Raw genomic sequence first — 26,788 nt, 5'->3', positions numbered from 1 at the left:
AGAGGGAGATAAAACACATGAATTAGATTTTTATTAAAAGTAAGAAAAGCTTACAAAAATTTTTTCAGAGCAAAACTTCTCTCTCTGCATTCTCTTTCTTAGATTGGTGAATGAAAGAGTACTTGACAATGGGTCGAGACCCCCTTTTAAAGAATTTAAAGAAATGAAAATACTATTTTTACAGTTTAGGTCATGTTTATAGGAACTGTGACCAAGAACAGTTAAAATAAGTAATCTTTTTTGAGATTTATACGAAAATAATTATTTTCATTTTGGTAAAACTCGTCGGAAGAGATTTTTGAAGATGAAAGTTTTGTTGGAGACATTCTTTACAGATTCTACTACTTTTTGCAATAAATGAACATCTTTTAAATTTATTGCAAGGTGTTCTTTTGAGTTGGAGCCTGTCAAGAAGGCTATATTAGCTAAACTTTTTGGTCGAGAAACAGAGATGTATTTGGATTTGTTGCCTTCAAAAATGGAGGATTTGATACAAACTAATTTTTTATCTCATTGACTTGCCTTCGAAGCATCAAATTGATTTCACTATTTGACAAAATGCATGCCTTTATAACATTAGGAGTATTTTAGGATTTTCTATCTTTCCATACCTATATTACTAGAAAAATACTCAATAAAAAGTACTTAAGATCAGCAGAGATTCTTCGTTGATATGCATTAAATAGTTTTTGGAATTGAGCAAATCCTTTTACTCAGGAGGAAAATATTGTTTCCATCGATCTAAAATAGTCTTACCATTGAAGAAACTCGTTTAAAAAATTATAATTTATATTTTTTAAAATTAAATTAATCAGGAGTATCGATTAATATTATCTTGATGTCAGAAAAGTCTGGCCATACATCTATATAATCTTAATAATTGTAACTGATGGGGTCAAAAGAATTAAAAAAATTTCAATTTATTTAGATTTTTTTCCAAAATTTTTTGGTGTTAAAATTTTAATAATTTGGATTGAAGAATGAGTATTTATCAAATGATCTTTTTAGTCTTTGTAGTGTTTTATAGAGAAAAGGTCAGAATCTACTAAAATAAACCGATGAAACTGTCTAGTCTTATTGATGGCTATTAGTTTGAAATGGAATTCTATTGGAAGACTTTAGTTATGGTTCCATTTGAATAATTGAAGAAAATTTATTCTTTGGAATATAATGAGTTTATGTTTTATTAGAAGAAATTTATTTTTCTTTTGGCATATTACAAACTGTTTTGTAATCTTTCATTGTTTAGATAGGGGTGTTAAGATTGATAAGGTAAGGCCACATTCTTGAAGAGCCATTAGAGTTTGGATTCGAAAAACATAATGTAATTTGGATTATTTGGTTGTATGCTTGGTTGGTGCCTCAACAAGGATTGTATTATGAGTGGATGACTCATTTTTGGAAACATTCTTAGCATGCTGGGTTGATGACTCCATATGTTGAGTTGATCTCGAGGTGGATGGAGTGGATGACCCCGATTTGATTATCTTTTTTGATGGCTCTGGCACAGCCAAAACTATTTTAATACGTTTTCTAGGCATGCTTATGTTCTTCTTGTAGATATTACAGGTGAGATAACCAAGAAAAGAATTAGAAGTGCCTTTAAGATATTATTTAATTTCAAAATTAAAAACATTTAAAATTACTTGTAAATGCAAAAATATGTTTTGAGGCTGATATAGGATCGCTTAAAACTATCTACGATTGTTTATCTATAATAAATTTATGATATAACATCTTAAGAATCATTAAGAGAGAAGAGTAAGTTGAAGATTGGATAGAATTCTGATCTTCTTCCTTATCTTTTTGAAGTTATTTTAGGTATTCTAAATGTTATATCCGATCTTTCAAGGTTTATATGAGATGGAATATAAGACACTGATTTAGGTATCTCATAGTTTTGTTTGGAAAGCTTATGAATGAAATGATAATGATCTTCTAGATTGTGTTGAGGCTTCTATTCTAGAAGATAAATAATTTCTTCAATTGAAAAGTTATTTTAACTTTCCCAGATTTGAAATAAATTGGCAGCGAAGAGAGATTATTAACAGGCAGCAGTTGGCATTACAAAATCGAACAAGTTAATAATCCCAAAGTTACTGGTATTTACTTGACTTGCTAAGGAATTAGAATCTTTGTTGGATTGGGTCTGCTCCAACTACTCTTTGATCTGAGAAAGGAAGCAGTTGAATGCCTTGAAAGAAGGGGAAAACAGCCCCTTTCACAGCTGGTGCAATTGATGCCGTATGAGTTATGACTTCAGTTTTAGGTTTGAGATGTACTGTTCATCACTTAACACTTTAGTCAGCTCATTAAAAATACAAATGCTTGACATATCATTTTGTATTAGAATTTGTAAAAAAATCTGTGTAATGGTGTTTCAAATAGTTAAGATAATATTATATTAAAAAGTTCTACCATATTTTCTTCAAATAAATTGGTAGTGCAGCATTTTTTTTTTGGCATGTTGGACTCACCAAATTATAGGTGCGTGCGTAATAACATTTGTTGATAATCTTCAGTTTTTTTTTTTTTTTTCTATCTTATTGTTCAGTTAACCTTCATTGACAATCTAGATTGATTCTACACCAAGAGATGATGTATTATGACGCCAAATGAATCCATTACTTAATAATAGAAATATAGAATCATGCTATATACAATTTTGTTTCTATCTTCACAAAGGGTTAATATATTTCACAAAATTATTGGAAAACATTCTGCGATAAGTAATTACAGAGAAAGCATCACCTGGAAGGAAACTAAAAAATCACAAATAATCACAACAAAACCCAAAAACTGTGTGCACAAAATGTAGAAAACTATGATTTTTCCAGATTCGGCGGAAAACTTTTTTCCGGTTGAATATCCCTCCACCCTCCTACAACGAAGTAGCATTTCTCTATACAACAGCTTGGCAAGGGAACACACGCTAAAAGAGTGCATTTGATTACTCAACCAAATGGTGAAGGAACTGGCCCTGTGACTGCATCTGACCTTTTGATGCTTCCCATTCCACAGATGATGCATCCAGGTGCAGTCACAGCTGAAAATTTGGCTCCACATAGATCACAGACATCGTATCCAATGGTTGACAGCCTGCTTAATGTGGCAGCACAGAATTGTGAAGGATCTTCCAATGGATCAATGGATTTGTTAGTCAAACCCCTCTGAACACACAAGTCGATCAGGCTCTTAAATTCCTCCTGCTTGCTTGGAGGTGCTTTAGATAATAGTAGTTCTAGCATTTGTTTGGAATATGCATAATTTTGCACCTCCATATTTCGTTTTATGGCAGTACGAATGCAATTTATTCTGTGCTTAGCGAGAAGAGGCAATGAACCCAGATGGCGTGAAAGTCTAGCCATCTCATCTTTGGCACTGATTGCACTTGAACCATGAACTCTTTGCAAACGTCCAATTTCCTGCAGTCACCAAGACAGCTTTTAAAGGAATAGAGACTTCCGAGGCAAAGCGCAATATTTGGCCATAATTGTTAAAAGATTTCCATATAATTTACCAGGTCTGATTGACCGCAAGACATCCACAAAAAAAAAAAAAAAAACAAAACAAAAAAAGAAGTTCAATTCACTACGAGTGTAGACAATGGTTTATTTTCTTTCTTGCCGTTTAGACTTTAGACCATAAAATATAATTGAAAACCTTAACCTGGGGGTTTCATATTAAGGGGAAAACACATTTTCTTCAAATAAAGGCAGTGACAGAGATTCTTGTATCCTTTTTTTTATTGTTTTTTTTATTCTTGCTATTAAAAATGGATCAGACCTAACTCAACCTCAAAAACTATTTTAAGGGAAGAGAATTTCCAAGACTTGTAAGAACTACTTTGGCCATATTCTTAGCCAATGTGAAACATTTTAATGCTTTCTATCTTGAAGTCAGTGGATTGCTTACTTAAATAACAACAAATATTCACAGCATGGAAAATCAGTAATTACAGTTTTATGACAATGCTACCTTGTGGCCTAGAGAAACATAAGCCCAATTATCTAATTTATTTTAGGTCAGAGGCCATCCTATCCATGTTGTTAGAATTTGAAGCACAGTAATAGTACCTGAAGAAGAGTGACTGTTATTTTGTATTGAGCACAGATTGTTGCTTGAGCTTTTATATCGCTTCCACGAGACTGTTCCTTAGCTAATGCAAGAAAAGCTTCATTAAAGCAAGACAATGAATCTGAAAGATGATTTAGCTCGAGGTGAGCAAGTCCAATCTTGAAACATACAGAAGCAGCATCCCCTTGGGGAACCTGTCATGAGCCATGAGATTGGGAACAGAAAAAGAAACTGCACATGCTCAGTAATAGGAAAGCAGAACTAGAACACGATTTTATTAAATAAATCTCAAGGAGTTCCTTTTCCAGCTTCTGATATTAGCATCATATAATGATTTGTACAAAATATTAAAACACGAGGAAAATGATGTGATACTAAGACTCCTCAATCCTCGCCCCCTAATTTTACTCTTTTACTAACAGAATCAGGTCCCTGCCCCACCTGCCATGTGTGCAGATTGTTACAGTCCCCACTTGCTTCTAATTTCCTGCTGTTACATATTTATAGATAATTTTATTTGTGATTTATTTTCATATTAATGAGTAGAATTAGAATCAATTTTAAGTTATGACTTTCTTGTATTTAAAGGTTGTTAGTATGAATAAAAATGTAAGTTTCAGCTTTCAAGTTCATAGCCTTCTAAAATTTCTTAGTTCCAACATTTTGGTAAACAAAGCTTTATTTGTTCTTGAGGGACCTAATAAGGTTGAGAGTCCCACCAAATATCTAAACACTTACATTGAGAATTGAAAATGCAATCTTATAACCTAGTCATAACACTACCAGCTTTTTAGGATGAGAAGTATCACCTATGGGCAATTAGAATGGAGGCTTTTCTTGATACAAGTGACCTTTGGGAGGTTGTTGAGGAGGATTATGAGGTTGGACAATTACCACAAAATCCAACGCTTACTCAAATCAGGTTTCATAAGGAAAGAAAACAGTAAAAATTGAAGGCAAAATCTTGCCTATTTTTTGTTGTTTCTCCAACAATCTTTACTAGAATTATGATTTTGAAATTGGCAAATGCTATCTGGGATTTTCTTAAACTAGAGTATGAAGGAAATGAGAAAGTCAAAGGAATGCAAGTGGTGAATTTGATCAAGAAGTTTGAGATGCAGCGGATGAAGGAGTCAGAAACAATGAAAGAATATTCTAACAGACTTCTAAGCATTGTAAATAAAGTGAGGTTACTTGGAACTGAGTTTCTTGATATGAGAATTGTTCAAAAAAATCTTGTGACTGTTCCTGAGAGGTTTGAATCCTCTATTTCCTCTTTGAAAAATTCAAAAGATTTGTCAATTATCATTTTGACAGAATTGTTATATGTTTTGCAAGCCCAAAAACAAAAGGTCATGGCTACAAAGGAAAGAAAAAGATGGTTCAAGGAAGCAACTTGAGCAATGAGAGAGTTCTAAAAAAGGTAGTAAAGGAGAAGATGAGAAGCCAAATCATCCTCCTTGTTAGCACTGTGGAAAGGGGAATCATCCTCACTTCAGATGCTAGAAGAGGCCTAACATTCGCTGCAACAGATGCAACCAACTTGGTCATATAGTAAAAATTTGCAAGAACAAAAAGCAGTCTCAAATTTAGGCTCAAGTGGTTAATCAACGAGAAGGTGAAGAGCAGTTATTTGTAACAACCTGTTTTGCCACCAGCAACAATGGTAAAAGTTGATTAATTGACAGTGGATGTACACATCATATGACCTATGATGAAGAATTGTTCAAAGAGTTGGACTGGACCACAATTTCAAAAGTTATAATTGGCAATGGAGAGTGCATAGCTGTAAAAGGAAAGAGCACTATTGCAATTGAAGGTTTCTCAAGTTAAAATATAATCACTTATGTGCTTTATGTACCTGATATTAGTCAAAATTTGTTGAGTGTTGTCCAGTTGCTTGAAAAAGGCTACAACGTCTTTTTTGAATACAAAATGTGTTTGATCAAAGATGCAAGTGGGCAAGATTTGTTTAAGGTCAAAATGAAAGGAAAAAACTTCTTTTTAGATCTGATGGAGGAAGTGCATGCTGCTGTTTCAAGTTCAATTAATGTCACTGAACTTTGGCATAATAGAATGGGTCATTTCAACCATGCTGCATTACTGAACATGAAGAAGCACAATATTGTGAATGGCTTGCCATCATTGGAAGATCACTTAAGTAGCTGTAGTGCGTGCCAATATGGGAAGCATACTAGGCTGCCATTTCCACAAGCAAGATAGACAGCTTCGCAAAAACTCCAATTGATTCATACAGACCTTGGAGGACCTCAACCCGGATTGCCTTTACAAGAGAGTAGATATTATATTGCCTTTATTGATAATTTTACAAGAATGTGCTGGATTTATTTCTTGAGATTCAAATCTAAAGTTGCACGAGTGTTGTGGAGGTTCAAGACTTGGATTGAAAATCAAGTTGACGGTAAAATTTAGTTTCTAAGGTCTGATAATGGAAAAGAGTACACCTCCGAGCAATTTAATTTCTTCTGTGAAAAGATTGGGATTAAGCACCAACTTACTACTCCTTACACTCCACAACAAAATGGAGTGAGTTAAAGGAAGAATAGAACAATAATAGAGATGGCTAGCATGATGCATGAGAAAAGACTTCTAAAGAAGTTATGGGTTGAAGCTGCAAATATTGCAGTGCTTCTATTAGACAGGTTTCCAACAAAAGCAGAGCAAGGAAAAACTCCTTATGAAGCATGGTATGGCTATAAACCTTTTATTCAAAACCTTAAAGTCTTTGGATGTATTTGTTTTACTTATGTGCCAAAAGTGAAAAGAGATAAGTTAGATAAAAAGATAGAAGCAGGAATTTTCATTGGCTATAGCACAACTTCAAAAGCTTATAGAATTTTCCAACCACAAATTGGTAAGATTCTAATAAGCAAAGATGTTTATTTTGCTAAAGATAAACAATGGAACTGGGAGAAAGATGAATGGAAGCAAGTTCTTAGTTTTTCTTTTAAAGATGAAGATTTTCTATGGTGATGATCCATCTGTAAGAGGAGCCAGATTACTGTCTGAAATTTACTAAAAATGTAATGTTGCTATGTTAGAACTTGCAGTTTTTTTGAAAGCTAAAAAAGATCCAAAGTGGATTGTTGCAGTCTAGGAGGAGCTTAAAATGATTAAGAACCACACTTGGGAATTGGTTCCTAGACCTCAACACAAAAATGTTAATGGTGTTAAATGGGTGTTTATCAAACACAACGCAAATGGTTCCATTAACAAGCACAAAGCCAGACTTGTAATGAAGGGATATGCTTAAGGATGTAAAATTTGCTTTTCTCAATGATTATTTTTGCAGGAGGAGATATATGTTGGGCAGCGTAAAGGCTTTGCACTTACACGACAAGAAGACAAGGTCTATTTGCTAAAGAAGGACTTGTATGATTTAAAGCAAGCTCCAAGACCTTGGTATAGTAGGATTGATGAGTACTTGTTGAGTAATGGTTTCACAAAAAGTCTCAGTGAGTCAACTCTTTATTTGCAATGCTTGAATTCTAAGATTCTAATTGTTTCTTTGTATGTGAATCTCTATTAGTGATAGGAAGCAATACTGCATTTGTTGAAGAGTTCAAGCAAAATATGATGAAAATCTTTGAGATGACAAACTGTGGAGAAGTTTCTTTCTTTCTTGGCATAAAAGTCAAACAAGATAAGAAAGGAATTTTTATTAGTTCGAAGAACTATGCAAAAGAAATTTTCAAGAAGTTTCAAATGGAGAGCTTTAAGCCTATGAGTGCTCCAATGTTTCAAAAGTTAGAGCTAGTATTTTAGAAGTCTTGTCGATTGTCTCATGTATCTTTCAGCAACAAGACCTAGTATTTTGTAAGTTGTAAGTGTTCTTTCTAAATTCTTACATTGTGCAAGTGAAGTGCATCTTAAGCTACTAAACATGTATTGAGATATGTCAAAGGAACTCTTGGGTATGGAGTTTGGTTCAAGCATAATCAAGAATTTAATCTTCATGAGTTTTTTAATAGTGATTGGGTAGGTTCATTGGATGAAATGAAAAGCACTTATGGTTATTGCTTTACATTTGGTTCTGGTTTTCTTGAGTCTCAAAGAAGTAAGATACTGTGGTACAATCAACTGCTGAAGCAAAGTTTATAGCTGCTACTATAACTATTAATCAAGCCTTATAGCTGAGGAAAATTCTAATTGATCTACCAGTAGTTTAAACAGATTCAACTAAAGTGTTTGTAGATAATCAAGCAGCAATTGCCATTTCTAATAATTTTGTTTTTCATGGGAAGAATAAAACACTTCAATATCAAGGTGTATTTTCTTAGAGAAGTTCATAAAGAAGGTGAAGTTTTATTGGAATATTGCAAGATAGAAGACCAATTTGAAGACATCTTCACAAAGGCACTTCCAAAAGGACAGTTCCAAAACTTGAGAAAGAAACTTGGAATCAATAGCTATTGATGCAAGGAGGAGTGTTGAGAATTTGAATTAGTATGTATTATTAATGTTTATTCCAACTTTATGAGTTATGACTATAAAAATTATAAGTGTTAATGGGACGTTACACGTTTATGGATAGTTTTATTTGTGATTTATTTTCAGATTAATGAGTAGAATTAGAATCAATTTTAAGTTATGACTTTCTTGTATTTAAAGGTTGTTAGTATGAATAAAAATGTGAGTTTCAGCTTTCAAGTTCATAGTTTTCTAAATTTCTTTTAGTTCTAACAAATAGTATTCCTCTCTGTATACTCCCTGTATATACTAGATGCCCAGTTAATCCAGTAGATCTAATTCTTGCATGTCTTCCCATATTTTCTCCTAATACCCATGGAAAATACCATAGAACCTCAAAAAAAGAAATAGCACAAAATATATTTAATACTCTGGCTAGAAAGCATTACTCATTAAACATGTAAATGGATAGGCATGCATGTATTAATTTATTATACCTGTCCAGGTCGTACAGAAGATGGCAGAGAACTGGTTTGAGGAGGCTTTCCTGAATCAGAAGAATCTGGGACTCCAAGTACACTAAGATCAAGAGGTTGGCTAGAAATTGGTGCCAGCAGCTGTGATGGGGGCATGACTGTAGCCTGGGCTAAGGATTGTGCAGGGACACCACCATCAGGAAGTCCAACGGACTCAGTGGGAATCACAGGTTGTTGAACAGCTTGAGGAGGAACATTACCTTGAAGACCAACATCATCATCAGAAGCACTAATCTGGTCAGGAGCTGCCTTGCCACTTTGAACCCCTGCACTAAATTTAGAGAGATATGTCCCAGGAGGAGCCAGTGAAGAAGCAACCTGAAGAGATGGAATTGTATTCTGAAAGAAGTCTTCTGGAATAGGTCCTGCTTTAACTCCCCCACTTACAACCCCAGCAGTTGGCTGTGAAATTGATTCTGGCTGAGTCAAGGCATCTGTACCAAACAGGTCACCAGGAGTTGAAACAGTAGGACCAGCTATTCCAGTAGGAGCAGGTGGCAGAGACAAAATCTGGCCAAGATCTTGAGACCCACTGTTAAATGATCTGCTCCTTGATGGAGCTAACCCTTCAGCTAGTTTAAATTTACTAGCGGCTTCTTTAATCTTATTCACATCCACAGTAGAAGAGGCAATTGGCTTGTCTCGTATTCTAACATGTATCTTTTTAGTTTTTGATACTCCTTCCTCATCACTACTGCTATCATCATCAGCAGCTCCATACATGGATTTCTTAAATTCTTCTGCTGCTTTAGCCTGTTCATCAGTAGAGGACCAGGCAAATTGTTTGTTAAGACCTTCCAGACGCATTAATGAATCACCTCGGGAATTATCAACCTGTTGATTATATATGGATTTAGCTGAAGATAGTTCAAGACCATTTGCTTTGATATCATTACCTCCTGGGATGAAGGCCTTAACCAAACTATCTTCCTTTACCTCAACAACATTGCCTCGTCCTTTAATTGAGCCTAAATACACACCAATATGATCGACAATAATGGATGGAATAGTACCATCATCAGTCTTCATGTATGGTGTCACCTCTGCAGCAAGCTCCCACTTAGGTATATCCTTTGCATTAGTAGGGGTTTTGATTTGCCAGTTTCCTCCACCCCATTCAGGTCCTTTAGGAATCATACTTTCTGCAGCAAAGTTGGCAAATATGCCTTGTGTCCATCCAGTAGATCGAACCCGTAAAATCCTTTCACAATGTCGCCTCAATTCTGAGCCAAGAGCTTCTTCTTCCAACTTCTGAGCAAGACGCCTCATGGCACTAGGATTAAGGTGGCATATAAACAGATCAAGCATGCTTTCATAATCTGCAATAACTTCAAAAGTTTCTTTTGCTCCATCAAACTGACCAAACCTGCAGGTAATCTTAAATTACAAAAGTGACAAACTTTTAAATCACTCTATTCAAAGAACTAGAGTACCATCTATACATCATCTCATCAATTGTATGAGTAATTTCAAACTACTGCTGGTGGGATTGGCCTTGTACTAGCAGTACAAGTACTTTGACCTAGTTATTAGTATAAATAGGAGAATGTTAGGATAAGGGATTGAAACTATCTATCAATTATTTAGTATATTATTCACAGTTCTCTCCCTCCCTCCCTCTCTATCCTCTAACCTCTTCCCTTCCAAAACTCTATAATTTCAACAACCTCAAACCATAGGTCGATGTTAACAGACGCATGCATGTCGAAGTTAATATTGATGGTGCTATAAATCAACAATAAGAAACTAATACTGATCTTTACTTAGACCAGAATTATAAAAGATCAGAATTATTAAAACATAAACAAGCAGAGCCCAAAGCTAATTTGAACAGGAGATGTTAAATAACGAAAAGGTAAAACAAATTTTGCTAGATAGATAAGTTAATAAAAATCATAGAACAACCACCAAAGCATTCTTGGCCTTTTCCTACTAAGTTAGATAAGCTACATGGATTAAACGTCACCAATATGTTTTGTCATGAACCAAATTCTTACAAAGTTTTAGATGTCCTTTTTAATGAATTTTATCTGGGGTTTTTCATCATCTCCGATGCAATTAATGATGGGGCTATCCTCCACCTGGTCCACTCTTATCAGGCTTCTAGTGGTCTTCTTCTCACATTAGCTGGATTCTATCATCATTTTCTCATTTAGTTCTGCCCCTACTTTGTCTTTAACATTCATTCCTAATCCTATCTTGGCTTGTATGTTCACTCATCTGTTGCAACAAGTCATCTCTGCAACACTAAGCTTGTGTTCTTATAACTCTTTACCACCCAACATTGAGTACCATCAAGCATATAGAAATTATACTAGCATATAAACCCTCTATTTTAAATTATCATACCCATCATAGGAGGTCTACCATGTTTCCTTGAAGATAATATTTTTGAAAGTGACCTCCACATGCTCTGAGAATTCATTTGATAATTATAGAAAATAGATTAACTGGCTCCTTTCAACATGCTAAGGTGCTAGTCAATCCTATATAACAAGTAACTCTAGTTCATTTTATTCTTGCATTCTTACTTCACACAAGAATAGCCCAGATTCATTAACTTATCTAATTGATGAAATGCAACAGCCACTAAAAAGATAATACTAATACTAATGAAAAATCTACAGCTTTCATATACAACACAGAAGTTTAGGTATATAATAGCTTAGCTAATGGCTGGGATAATAAAACCGTACCAATAATAACAAATAATAATTCAAGTACATTAATAATGATAGAACACACAATCATCAATTTTCAGTAGTTCCTTTGGATACAATGGCAGCATAATAAGAACTTTGAAGTTTCTGAGTTCCCACTACCAACCTGATACAGGCATAACCCAACTGCCTGAACCCATGAAATAAATGAGATGTAGGAGGACATTGTGGATAATCTCTTGAACGGAGAAATTCATCTTTCAAAACAGATAAAGCATTGGAAAAGTGAAGAGCTTTCACAGCATAGACACCCCGCATCACCTGATGTAAAAAACTCAGCATCCTTAGAAGATAGATAGACTATAACTAAAAGCCAAGACAAAGAATTCTATCACTTACCTGGGTGAACTGTGGACCTGATTGAGATAATGACACAGCTAAATCTCCACAAACAGGAGAACCTCTAGCAAGGATGTCCAGAGACCTCGGTGTTATGCGCAAGCTGTCAAACCTTCATTCAAATAAGAATTTAATGTGTCAATTGTTACCAGCTTTAACATAGATAAAGAAATGTGAAAAAGGACTTGAAGTCTAAAATTGTCAACCCTGTATAGTAGCAAGGAGGTAGGTTTTTCTAAAAGGAGGTCATGATTCATAGGTAATGTAGAAGGAAACCTTGATGTTATTTGGTACAGTATTTCTGACAGGTCAAGCTTCTGCTCAAAACTTTGCTGCATTGTGGCAAATCCAATAAGAAGAGGCTCGAGAAGACCAACAAGACAGCTTTTGACCTCAAATCCCTTATTCTGTCTGGGATTTATTTCCGTAGTGCTAGCAAGCAACAATCGATCATTCAAAGCACCAACCAAGACTGCTTAAGGAATTTATAAAAATACATAAGTAGGACAATACAACACCAAAAACAAAAAAAAACCAGCATAATAATTGACAAAATAGATGGCTAATATACTGCAATATACCAGCAAGCAGTAAGACAATTACCTGCATATGTCATACTAATTGACAGTATAGTCCTCACTTTTCCATCCCAGCCAAGTATACTGATTGCAGTGGCAGTAGAAAAAAGGAGAGCAGGCCCAACCCATAAGAGTGATCTAAAGTACGCATCAGTTAAGGTTGTTGTGAACCAACAATCTCAAAAGTTTAAGTTGTTAGTTGAAGAAACATGAATAGTTTTATATTAGGCTTAATTACACTTTGAGAGACTATATTTTAATATATGTGAAATTTTGGTCCTTGTTTTAATTACTCATATTTAGGTTTTCTAGTTTTTAAAATGTTTATATTTAAGTCTTTGATCCCAAAATTTTATCTAATAATTAATAAAAACATAATGGAAGTACGACCCATCATTGATTTATACAAATAAATAAAGACAAAATATTTAAATAAAAATACAAAATAAGGTGTATAAAATATAATAAAAGTCTTAATCTAGGGTGTAGGACTTAATAATATTTGAAGAATTAGAGAGGCTAAATGTGAGCAATTAAAGTTAAAGAGTCTATTAGCAAAAAAAAAAAAAGTTTAGAGTCTAAAATTGTACATACTAAAAATAGACTAAAAGTACAATTAAGTCCTTTTAGGCTTAGCCCAACTACCTTGTGCTGAAATTAAACCTTTTTTATTATCAGAATGGGGGTGGCAAGGATCGAACTTTAGATCATTAGTCATAGAGGCTTAGATACTATATCAGAAACAACAATACCTTTAGCTTAAGCTGTTAGGTGAAGAAGCATGCATAGTTTAACATTACATTTCTAACAAAGGTTTTTAAAAACAAGAATATATTCAAGCGACACACGAAATTTATGGTCTGCTCGGCTTAGGTGAAAAGTGGGAAGGTAGAAAGAGAGAACAGAGTGAACATTATTTTCAACCAAAGTTATGGCTTCAAGTATAAATGAGTACTATTTAGGTTCCACCTCATTTTTCTTCCAAAATTTCCACCCAATCAATCAAGCACATCCTTAATATGAATAAATAGTTCCTTGATTTAATTTTTTTTAAAATATGGATATTGAAGGAAGCCCCTTGTCAAAATTTGTTGTAGTGCCAGCAAGTATATCAAGTGCTGCTGAAACAATAAGAACTCTCTGTGTTGTTAAAATTCCTGCAACGTGACCCCTAAGAGTCTCTTGCCAGTGCACCTGCCAAATTTGAACAAACATGGATTTGTTACCAAGTTGAACCATAATAGAATATCATTTGAGATATTATTTCCACAAACAAGGAATCCTAGAACTAACGAGTAATGACCTTTACCAAATGGTGGCAAGGCTCTACAGAGGCCCTCAGTTTTCTTTGTAAGTGATTAGAAAAGGCCTTTGGTTGTAACAACCTACAGGATGAGGGAAAAATCTCCGAACAGAGGCAACAAATTACCTAAATAAACATACATGCAATGACTTAATACATAATAATGCAAACCAGCCTACACACCTATTCCTCTATACAATTTTGGGGAGGCTTCTGAACAGTGGCAGAGGTCTAGAATTTAAATTCTACCTATGAAAATGTTAATGTGGTATAGGTTTTGACATTGTTAGTCCACCCATAATCGGCTTCAGAACATGAGAGATCCATAGCAATTTAACATAGGAGTAGCACTGACAATGACAGTGCATAATACAATTCTTTTATCTTTTGTCCCTCACAATCACCAACAATTCAGGCCCTCCTTCAATCTTACAGTGACTGTGTTAATTGAAGTTGCTTAAGTAGACTACTAGACTGCTTATACTGACAAGGCCAAGTCTGATCAATTCTGTTTTACTAGAGGTTGTGATTCTGGTTAATTTCACCTCCACAAGAAGTAAGAAAGGAGCCTACAAAATTTAGAGCTTAAGAAGCAAAATTGACTAACAGTACCTATGAGGGACAAAAGTGACAAATTTATACTTATGAGGGACTAAAGAAATATTTAATCTAAATTATATGGTTATAAAATACTTTTTTTAGAAAAATCAATTTTAAACAACCACACTTCCATTTCTCTCCATTTTCTTCTTTTTGGTTTACTCACTCTAATCTCTACCTTTTCTTTCTACTTAATTGCACACAGCAGGTGTGGACCACTACTAGTTAAGTCATAAATTCATAATTCAATAATCATGCTGAATGATACCTGAAGTACAATCTCATTTCTTTTCAACTTGATTGACTTTTTCCCCTCACTCTTAGTTGATAAATAATGGCCGTTGGAACATGAAGTTGAAAGGCGGTACCCTTGTATGAGCTTTACTAATGCAATTTGATTCCCATGAGAAGCAAACATCAAAGTTGAATCTAAAAACAGAAAAAATAAAATCAACACTTTATGCTACTAATAAACTATTGGTAAGCATGTAAAAATGTGTGTATCGGTGTGTAAGGGTGAGCATCAACTAACACTAGTTTAAGACTTGATATACTCATGCTCAATGATTTCTTCTAGATATTTATTTTGACCAAACTGACCATTGAAATACAAGTGAACATATTGTTAAGATGTCCCAAATCAGTTAAGAATCGAGTCAAAATACTCCTTATAAGGTTTAAGTAACCCTTCTTTGAGTTAACTTTTGAGAGTAAGTTAGATCTAATGTTTTAATATAGTATCAAAGCTTATTCACTTTGAATATTGGGTCACCCATAGATGTTCAGTCTTGCAAACTTTATGCATCAAATGTTTAATCAAGGGTGTGACAGAAATGTGTTAAGATATCTTAAGAATACAATAAGAATACTTCTTATAAAGCTTGAGTAACCCTCTTCTTATTAGCTAAATTTTTAGGAGTGAGTTATGCTCAATTTTCTAATAATTATGTAAATCTTGCAAGCTAAATTTCAAAAAACTTAAACAAGTTTTTTTTTTTTTACATAAAAATGGTAAATATTTCAATTTATTTGAAAAGTACAGTATACAAATATCTTACAAACTTTTAATGGAGTAAAAAAGGTCTCTAATATTAAATTTTATGTGCATGATTGCATATAATACAAAGTTTAATCCCGTGGTGAATTTGTGAGAATTACATCCCCTATAAAAGGTTAATTTATTGGGTAAGATGGATCTAATTTACACTAGTATCAACGGATCCCATGCCCTCACACACACTAAAACATATCATGACTATGTAAATATGAATGTATTCAAGCACCTAAAGGAGTAGAAAAGATACGATCAACTTCAGTTTCAAACATAAATGGTGTTGGGCCACGAATTGATCCAACACTAGCTTCTGTAGGTTGATTTTCTTCAAAAAGTTGTTTCTCATTATCCTTAGCTTCTTGTAAGGCCCCTCCTGGTAGCATATATACTGCCAACCCTGTCTTGTCATCATCAAGAATAGCAAACTGATTTTCATTGGGACCAATAAATGCTGCATCTTGACCTGTAGACAATTACTTGAATGATTTATAGCACATTACACATGACCAAACTTTGGCAGAAAGAGAAAATATATGTATTCCACGCATATAAATACCTTTCACTGTGGTGCTTTTGCTGTTTGATGTCACTGTATCAGTATTTTCCCAGTAGAGTACAACTTCATTTGTAGTACCAACAAAATCATAGATTACAATAAATAGGTGTTGCTTTTTACTGTAAATCAATAATTTTACTTGATACTCCACACTCCCAGGAATCTATACAAAATTGCTGAACATCAGAAGGTTAAATATAGACACAGTTTTCAGTCGAAAAATAAAAGAAGTGATAACATAGCAGTATTGTGCAAATGATAATATGATTAATATCGATAGATTTCAGAGAGACAACATAATACTCATCAAACTTACTATTCTCTCTACATTACCGAATTATAAAGCTTCTTGTAGATACCCTCAGATCCAGATGAGAGATTATAGGCCATAAGATTTGGTCCATCCACATAGAAAGCCCTGATGGGATAATGTAGAACTCGGTTCTCTTTGTTGAAGAAATTTAGCTCCAAATGAAATGGCTGATAGTGCAAAATAGTATCAATTGATTAAAAAGAAATGTGTAAGGAACATAAATCAATCTCAAAATCAAATTGTCACAGGAATCTTGCCTGTAAAACTGGAATGTCTCTCAGATGATGCTTGGTATCTAGAACAGTGATGAGGGGCAAGCGGGATATTGGAGCACTTTTTGTGTGGCCCTCAATAAAATGCTACAAGTAAAATGCACCAAGTACAAATTTGAGTCAAAGAACAAAGGGCTTTTCAAAAGATTTCATAGGAGATTAAGTGTAGGATCATAAGGAAATTTGAGCCATCAAATTTGTCAGTCAAACTTCAGAGTCACATCTAAGCCATTTCATCATTTGGGCCCATAAGAAAGAACCAAAAAAGAGAGAAATATACGCTGTAAAGAAAAGCCTTCCGGGCAATGTCTGATATTGTAAGATGATTGTGGCTGCAAGGAAGAGAGGAGATTGTCAACAATGACCTAACATAATTATGAAATGTCACTAATTGCAGGTACGGGATAACAAATTACAGGAGAAAAGAGTCAAAATTGGAGAGTTGCAAAGCAATTTGAATAGCTACAAATCTCAAACAGAAGTACTGTTTCACTCAAGGTCCCCCAAATCAGTAGATTCTCCAAGCCCAGCTCAAAAGCAAGAGTTATCAAGGCCATAGAATACAACTCTAAGCTCAACCCACCATGTAGATAGGAGTGTAAAAGGAGAAAGACAGTATCTCAATCAACATCAAGATCCAGCACTGCTAACACCACTCTGTCAAGAAACAAAGGGAGAAGACAACTTCCTTACAAGAAGTATCTCAAAAGACAGGAGGAAAAGAGATGTTTTAAGTTGGCCAACTATTTAGTCCCATGTACAAATGCCTAGAAAAAGTGTGGATGGTTTGGATCATTATCTTGGCATAAGATTAACAAGTGGCTGAGAATGAGGAGACTATCAAGATTCAAGGGAGAGATGTGTGGTTCAGAGCTTAATAGCAAGAAATGGTATACTATGAGACTTCCTGATTCTACCTTGAGGGCAAGGAGGAATTTCATCTATAATGAGAGTGAATAAGAACAACTAATAGTCGGTTATTTCATTAGTTAGTTAGATGGTCTAGCTAGTAAGTTATTTAGAAGAGATTGGTTATAAATAGGGGAAATCAGATTCGGGTAGAGCATTCTGTGAATTTGATAGATTGAATATATGAAAGGAGAGATCCTTTGCAAAAGGGAGACACCAGGGAGGTAATCCTATTCTCCAGTTTCTATTCTGTTGTTCAATAATGTTCTGCTCTTTGGTCTCTATCTCTCTAGTTTCCAATTCTATCAACTGATGCTACTAAATCCAAAGTGCAGGTATAGATGTCAAGTGCAACTTCATAATTGAAATATAAGGAAGTAATTCCCAATCAAGATTCAAGACTAAAAACTCAAAGCAGGAATGGTAGGAGATTAAGAGTCACAAAAGCATAATATAATTTACACAACGATTCTAACCATCAGTCTTTCCATAAAATTCCAGTTATATTTCCCTCTACCCAACCGCAAATTTCAACTCACCCTTTCAAACGATGTTCTTGTAACTGAGCTTGAAGCTGATGGTCTGCTAACACTCCAGATGAACCCAAGGCTGATAATTTTTCTTTTAAAACAGATGCTGCATAGGATGTCTACCATTAGCACATATCTCCTTAAAGAGCTAGATAAAAGTAGCAAATATTATGCAAATATGATATTTACGACACTAATAGAAGCAATAAAATGATAGATGCAACATGAAATAGCGACTACAAAACATAAGTGGCAGCGCAATAAGTACAAAAAAGAGAAGACATTGGATGGTATATTATCCAATTTATCCACAAAAAGGGGAGGAAGATCTAAAGTAATATTTACCTCATAGGACAACAATGGGCTTTAGTAAATATAGTGTCCCATGAAAAATAACATGAAAACTGAGAAGATTTTAGACTAAATCCTCATTTTAGTTCCTGAAATAGTATGCATTTAGCATTTAGTTCTTGAAATTTTAAAAATATCATGATAGTCCTTAACTTTCATCTCCGTCATGCATTTTAGTCCATAGACCTAGACACCAATAATAGACGTAACAAAATATTGATATGTCACGTTAAGTAAAATATATGAATGATTACATGGCAAAAACAATGTCATATGTGGTATGATATATATTTTCATTTCATTTTAGTCTTTGAGAGTCTCATTCATTAGACATTTTAGTCTTTGAGATTATCATTCACTATACATTTTAGTCTTTAAAATTGTCACCAACAAACATTTTAGTCTTTGATTCTTAAAACTTTTCATCTATTTATCCTTCTTTTTCTTCATTCTTCAAAAGCCGAAGTTCATGACTCATCAAAACTACAAATGTTTGCTTAAGGTTTTTACTTCAACTTGCTTTATTCCAACATCACTCTTGAATCTCCACAAGCATGTAATTCTCTAAGGACATGTCCAAGAAAAGTAATGAATTTTGACAACATTCTTCAACCTAGGAAAAATCACTTCATTTCAAACAGGCATAGGTAACCTGTAATTGTGGAATGATTTTATCCTTCCATCCTAACATGCAGTGACAATAACTATACCCCACGCATGGGCAGAGGAGATACTCTTACAAGAAGATTTCAAGAACTTGTATACTTGTATTCAGATTTATGCATCATTGATGTTTTAGATTTGGAGCTTGAAATAGGAAGCTTTTCCTTAGGCCATGTTGCAAATCCCTTGGGAAAAGACTCCAAGAAAAACTCTTAGCTAATAAAAACTCTTAATAACAAAACATATAATGACATAAAATTCAAATAAGAGACTATTGAACCAACAATAAGAATTGTTGATATGTAAATATAGTAATTAGGCATGATTGATGTGTAATTATATTTTTTTAATAGAATTTGCAACTCCATTGTCTGACTTGTCAACAATTCTGGTGCATTGAGTGAAGTGGACAATACACAACATGCAGCATCTTGAGTGGCAAGGAACACTGACTGTCCTTGCAGAATCTTAAGTTTACCAGATGAGGCTTCCATATCCTTCCTAAGTTTTTCACCTTGCAAACATATTAAGTCATCAAAGTATGAGAATTTCATAGTAAGCTATGCACAATTCCAAGATATTTCTCCCAGTGTCTGAAACCATTCCATGCCAAGAATGACTCCAAAACTAGTACTAGGCAATACCAAAAAATCAGCCACAAATGAATGGTTATCAAATTTCCACTGTAACTGAAGGCATCTCCTTGAAATGATCAACTTTTTATCAGAGGCTACCATCACTGGAAAATCCCTTATGTGAGTTGTCTCGATTCCCAATCTTTTAACCCAAATCTCACTAATGAAATTGTGTGTGCTACCCGTATCCATTAAAAATGGGACCTCTTGCTTCTTAATGACACCTTTCAACTGCAATATGGTTCCACCCGTGATTCCTTGTAAAGCATTGAGTGAGATTTGCACATTCGAATTTTCTGCCATTTCAATACAGTGCTCCAACATTTCCCTATCTTCAGGACAAACAGCATCTGAGTCTACAGCTTCTGGATGTTCCTGAGCAGCAAATATCGCATTTAATTTGCCCCAAACTTTACACTTCTGTTTATGGTTTCTATCCCACTTTTCTCTACAAAATCTACAAAGACCTTTGGAAATCCTGTCACTGACTTCCTTTCTTGACAGAGCTGATTGATTTGATACCTTGGAGTTCCCTGTTGAACCAATATGCAAAGAAGATTGAGACTGTTGCTGAGGTAAACTAGTAATTATAGGACTTTTCTATTGAAGACTGGTACTAGACCAAGATCTTGAATAACGACTAGGACTTTCACTGTTAGAATTGTTGCTCATGGATATTTTCTTCGTAAGTTCTTACAATATTGCATCTTGTAAACGTGCGAAACGGATTCCTTCTTGGATATTTGATGGTCTGTGGATTCTGACAGCATGTTCAATCTCAGGTTTCAATCCAGAAAGGAAGAAATTTAGGCCAATATCTTCTGCAATAACCACACGAGCCAAAAGTTGATCAAACATTTCAAGATAATCTCCTAAAGAACCACCTTGTTTTAAATGAGCCAATTCTGCAATTGGGTCATCGTAGCCAGCATTATCAAACTGATTGTCCGCATCTTCCAATATTTGTCTCCATGTTTTTGTGTTGAAATTGGAGCTTTGAATATAGTGTCTTTGCCATGCCAATGCCTTCCCGTCCATTGAAAGCAACAATAGATGAATGCGTTGATCCTCCGGCATCTTCTCTAATTCAAAGAACTGTTCTGACTTAGGATTTAGGGTTTAGGGTTTAGGGGAATTGTAGCTGGGTTCTGTTCAAGCACCATTGAAGGATTGTCAGGTGTTGCTCCGTGGCTTTCAAATTCTAATATCGGTTTCCTGCCCCCATTCAGCGCTGTAACTGCTGAAACGAGATCCGCAATTGATTGTTGTAACTCCAAAAGTGTCTTCTTGGTTTCTTCTTGTGAAGCATGAATAGATTTCTCTACGATGTCCATGCACGTTTCTAACTCCTTCGTGGTCACCATCGTTCCGGCTTTGTGATACCAATGTTAGATGGATACTCACACCTCTACACACGTACCCAAAACAGAATAGAGAGAAGAAAACAATTAACACTGTATTTCTCAATGCGTCACTCAATACATGCATATCCTATATAGGATTAACATCAACTATCTTCTCCTATAATTCTCCCCCAAGCCTCCTAATAACTACTTTAACTAACTTTTGAATGAGTCTTATTCTACTGATTTTACAATAAAACCCCTAATACAATTTGACCTAAAACATGGTGGCTAGCAAGAGTAGTTCCCGGTGATGAACTAAAATTTCAGGAACTAAAATGACACTTTTAAAATTTTAGGGAATAAAATGTTTGACGCTTAGTCAAGATTTTACCATGCATCACATTGATTTATGGAAGTATGGCATATAGTTATTGTTGTGCACTACAGACTACAATAGCAGCGCGGCCCTTGGCTGCTACAAAATAGCCATTGTGAAGCATTTTGCCATCGCAGCCAATAGCACGCTACAGCGGCACCGATGCCCATGGGTAACAAAAGCTTCCTTTTGCGCCGGTTCAGACTTTATCTGAAATCGTCAGCTTTCACTGGTTTCCCACCCTTTGTTTCGAAAAACAGCTACCTTTTCCAAGCTCTGAAGTGCGCCACCCCCTGTTTCTCTTCTTGAGTAGTTTTCCAATCACTGCACCCCTTTTCCTCCAACTGTGACCTCTTCTATTTACAGCCATGCTGTTTGTTTTCTTCATTTTGTTGTTATTTACTTGTATCCTTTGCTTAAGACCCTATGACTTTTTATTGTTAATTATGAACTACGAATATGTGATGAATTTTATATTATTATTATTATTATTTTTAATTTTTGAGCATTTATATGTGTATAGTATAAATTATTTTATCTGTATCTGAAATTTTAGAATAAGCCTCCCACTACAGCATATTTGGAGTAGGCTGTTATGCACTACTAATTGAGATTGATAATTGTGGTAAGGCTGCAAAACTAGAAACACAAACTGAAATAGGAAATATCATGAAGTGCTGAATTCCCATTACACTGATTCTAGCTAAATAAAAATCAATCACCTGATGATCCTCGTGCATTTTGTAGAAGTGCAAAAAGTTGCTTCCTCCTTTCTCTATTGTTTCTGGTTTTATTTTTTGAAGTGTCTCCACCCGTAACGTTCTGTTAAAATAAAACAACAAATTTATGTATATCCAATATTCACTACTAGCAAGAACAGTCTAAATATAAAAGGTTGCACGCAACTGCAAACACGAGTGCTGCCAAATTAGATTTTGGATGAAATTCTAAAGCTTTAATTCGTGGCAAGGGATACGCTGCTTCTCCACCCTGTTGAGAAAGGATGCGAGGGATATCAATTGATTCAATTGCTGCATCGAATGTAGAAAGTATTAGCCAACCAAGTTTAATGAAATGAACAGTAAGAGTGAAGCAAGATAACTCTTGGTATGTTTCTTCTCTATCTATCTATGTGTTAAAGCATTGTACAAGGGATGGGGAGTGTAGCAGCATAGATTTTGCCGGACAATCAACGTAAGAGAAACAAACTATCAAAAACCAACATGAAATTTGGAGTCGAGACAGAAAGAGTCAAGTTAGCTAACCAGCAGGCGCAAAAAAATTTGCCGGCATAGGAGGTCTATTAGGATTAACTATAACCCGTGTTTTCCAAACATGCACATTTCCATCCCTTGATAGGGTTACAAGTAAACGCAACGTGGGTAGCCAAGCAACTGATGTTATTGGTTGTGAGCCAACTTGTGTACTGAAATTGCAATAATATAACCATCAGAGCCCAAGACAAGAATAAGAGTTACCAAAATAACAAGCCTCAACTTAAATATTTCCAACAATTGGCTGCAAAAAACAAGTTCAAAATAGATAACCATGATACAACGTCTCAGTCACAGAATGGGGAAATTTGAACCATAGGCAAACCACTGTTACTCACATTCCAATCATGCTAGGTCTCTCAGTTGATACATCCCATGCCAATAGTGTACCACGTCGATCGCCAACAAAAATCCATTCTAGAGTTGGGTGAAATGCAAATGCACCAGCTCCATTAAGCTTAATAGTATTGTCAACTGAATTGGACAAAAATGAAAATAACACTAAGGATGTGACTTTCAAGAGAACTATAAACCACATCATCAACGGATAGAATATGTCAGGAATCATCTCACGTTGTAGGGTGTAAAAAACAGCATAGGTGTGAATATTATACGCTCGAATCAAACCTTCTGCATAAGCCACATACTTGGACAGAAAAGCAACAAATGTTGAGGTAACATAAGAAGAAAGACTGAAGTGAAGACTAAATCTTTCTTGCAGCACAAATATGTTTAGCATGAACCTACGAAGGTGAAAAGAAATATATTGAAGTCATACCAGAACGGGGAGGCGAGGATGACAAGCAAGATTCACAATAGGCTTCTTCAAGTCTGTTTTGATTTTTGTGGGTGCTCTACCGCCTTCAACAGTTCCAACAACTTCATTTATGCAAAAGCAGGTATAAACCACAAATATCGGGATTAGTAATCAAACCATTGACAATAACACATTTTATTTCACGGATGAGAAACCAGACAACCAACCTGTCACGCTCATCCGTTTATGGAATCCAAAAAACACAATAGTTTGTAGTGGGGTCAATGCCAGATGAACTTCTGTATCAGAATAAATTTGCTCAGTCCTCTTCTCTGGTGAATGCAATACACATGTTTGCTCTGAGTCAAAATCACAAGATCGTAATGTACAATCCTACAGATTGAAAAACAACCATTGTAATAAGTATAAAAGAACTTTGTAATCACAAATCACAACATATAAGCTAATAAAGAACAGGATTGAGCAACATTACATTCAGAAAACAAAATAGAATGAAATGAATAAGTTTTGACAAAGGGGATTTACCCAACAAAACAGAAATTCACCAGAATGGATCTTTTATGCAAGTGCACCTTTTTATGTTAAAGAATGACAGCAGCAGAATAAAAGTATAAAGGAAGACATAACACCAAGCTCATAAATATTCCCTTCAATAAAGAGACTCCCAGAACAGAGAATGAGATAGGGACTAAATATCAAGGTATGATTCAACAGAAAAATGAATTAGTAAATTATCTTCCCAAAAACCCTAAGAACTTGAAATCTCTCATCACGCCATCTCTGTTACTCTACAATCAAAAGAATTACAATGGAAAAAGTTTTTTTAACTAGCGTATTTTTTTTCTTATTTAGAAGGACAAAAAAAGGAAAATTAACCAAAAATTGCAGCCCACATCTCGTGCATTAACCCGTTATGTCAATTTGTTGTTAAATCTTGCACACCACCTATCACCAAAATGATAAGCAAATTTTATTATTATTTCCTAATTCGTTTCCTGAAACTGTTTACTTAAGGGAGAAAAAGGTCCACATGTTCCATTGAGAACTGAAGAACCAGAAAAAAAAATTACCATAAACAAAATAAATAAATCGACATACACACAATAGAAGTTCAGGAAAGGTCAACCTGGAGGATTGCAATTACAGTGTGCCCACTTGTGGGACTATATGACATGCGCACAACTGGTGCACCAATGTCAAGAGCGGAAATCTTGCTTCCTGTTAATGCATCAAATTCTGCATACATGGAAACAAACCACTAGTAACACATTCGTCAAAAATATGTCGACACGCAAATAAATGCAGCAGAAAAAGGCATAAGTCTACTACATACGGTCAACCATGAATGCTAGGTGCAGGAAACTGAGGGCTCAAATGAAATGGATCAACACCCTGAGGATTGTTTTTCTTCAGAAATGAAAGCTTAAAGAGTAAGTCAAGCAAAATTTACCAGGCACTACCGTCATGGTAGTTTACAAAGTTATGTACCTGTGTCTATCTAATCCTGGATGGGTTTTTTAGTGAACAGTAAAGACTAGCTAAAAGATCAAATTGGATATCGCTGTTTTAGGTTTATTTATGAATGAGCTAACTAATCCTTCCATCATGACAAATTGACAATAGCCCATGCTTGTGCTGCATTGCTTCTCACAAGTTTGTTCTCGTGTATAGAGAACAGAATAATTTATAACTTAGCTCTGGGTTTTAAAAACGAAATCAAATTAAGAAGACCTGTTAAACTAAAACAAACTGTGGTTTGGTTTCATTCTGTAAATGTATACTGTACAGTTTGGTCCTGAACTTGAATCACGGGAATCGAACCATAGCCTTTTTAAATTTACCTCATATACAATGTTCTGATACACGTTACACGCATGCATGCATGCACGTGTGAAATTTATTGACTCGTCGTTTTTGTTTTTTTTATTGAAACATCCCATTTTATTTCATACTTACGTAGAATTTAATAGTATTATTAGACAACACGAGTCTGCGTCTGAGATTGGACAATGTGCAATTATTCTCACAACCTTCATTTTACTTTTAACACCGCAATTAGAAATAGCTTACAATTTTGGAATCGATCCAAACAAGGAACAGGATTTGGTTTAATTTCTGAAATTTATCGATCAGGAAGTATGAAATCGGTTCGACGAAGATAAAACAAAAATTGCAAGTACAAACGGAGCGAATGCAGCAGAAGATCTAGCGTACGCCTCGTACACATTCCTCTGGTTCTCATTCATTATCATGACCGAATTTCAAAACAGCGCAATACGGTAATGATCTAAACACAGCATTTAGGCATTTCCAAATTTTATAAGCAGAGTGAACGAAGGAATCTAAAAACGTGGAGAAGAAGAAAGTGAAGTGCAGTCACTCACCGACAATGTAGGTTCCGATAGCGACGGCAACGAGTGCCTGATGAGGATGGAAGGTAGCAGCGTGAGGTTGCAGAGGTCTGACGCCACGCCCAACGTGACGCAGATCAAGGTGCTGCAATGTCGTCCACTCCATGGTTATCGTTCCTCGAGTTTCCACCTACAACTTCATCGTTACCTTGCGAATACCGAAACGAAATGAATCGAGAGGATGAAGACTTTGTTCGCAGTTGAGAAAAAAGCAAGGAATCGCGACAACGATTTGTAATTGAACTGAAAAAAAAAAACAGTCATTTTAATTTTTAAAATTAGTAGAAAAAATCAATTTTAAGTAATTAATAATATTAATTTTATTAAAAAATATTTATTGTGCTTTTACATTTTGAAATAGTCTTAATATAATAAAAATTTTATCTTTTTTATATAGTAAAATTTAGTCTTAAAAATCAAAGTTAATAAATTTGTTACTTTAATTAATTTTTTATCGCCTTTGGTGACAAGTTGACGATGTTCTTCAAAAGATTGTCGATGATGGGCAAGCAGAGATATCATCGACGATATTCAGTGTCAAACCTCTATTGGGAGCGCATTAAAGCTTCTAAGTTACCATCATTTGCAATTAAAGATGAAAAAACAGACATAATCGAAATGGGATTTGTAGAAGAGGACAATGAGAACCATAATGTTTTTAGTGTGGGAGAAATTAAATTGATGAATAGGAAGAAATCTGACCACCCCACATCTATCATTTATGACTCTACGCCCT

At 34.9% G+C, this 26,788-nt stretch overlaps 1 protein-coding gene across 1 annotated transcript; it reads right to left on the bottom strand.

Moving 5' to 3' along the window:
- Nucleotides 1–2,954: 2,954 nt before the first annotated feature.
- LOC113850080 lies at nt 2,955–26,158 on the bottom strand. The gene is made up of 24 exons (XM_027480436.1): nt 26,026–26,158; nt 24,768–24,877; nt 23,848–24,013; nt 23,642–23,742; nt 23,437–23,509; nt 23,202–23,337; nt 22,855–23,015; nt 22,496–22,620; nt 22,312–22,411; nt 18,228–18,324; nt 17,060–17,111; nt 16,765–16,866; nt 16,528–16,674; nt 16,195–16,357; nt 15,868–16,101; nt 14,853–15,013; nt 13,747–13,875; nt 12,707–12,824; nt 12,380–12,575; nt 12,104–12,215; nt 11,871–12,025; nt 9,006–10,410; nt 4,077–4,271; nt 2,955–3,425 (listed from the first exon to the last, which is right to left on the bottom strand). The coding sequence occupies exons 1-24, from the start codon at nt 26,156–26,158 to the stop codon at nt 2,955–2,957; spliced, it is 4,842 nt and encodes a 1,613-aa protein (XP_027336237.1).
- Between the last annotated feature and the right edge of the window lie 630 nt (nt 26,159–26,788).

Source organism: Abrus precatorius, unplaced genomic scaffold (genome assembly GCF_003935025.1).
Source record: "Abrus precatorius isolate BTA unplaced genomic scaffold, Abrus_2018 Scaffold9, whole genome shotgun sequence".
Classification (NCBI taxonomy): Eukaryota; Viridiplantae; Streptophyta; class Magnoliopsida; order Fabales; family Fabaceae; genus Abrus; species Abrus precatorius.
This window is presented reverse-complemented; position numbering and strand designations above follow the sequence as displayed.

Excerpts from the sequence above, each read along its gene's own strand:
- LOC113850080 (XM_027480436.1), bottom strand. The coding sequence starts at position 26,158 with ATGGAGTGGACGACATTGCAGCACCTTGATCTGCGTCACGTTGGGCGT. Across the intron at positions 16,675-16,764 it reads GAGACATTCCAGTTTTACAG|CCATTTCATTTGGAGCTAAA; the intron begins GCAAGATTCCTG and ends TTGCACTATCAG. Across the intron at positions 12,026-12,103 it reads CAGGTCCACAGTTCACCCAG|GTGATGCGGGGTGTCTATGC; the intron begins GTAAGTGATAGA and ends TTTTTACATCAG.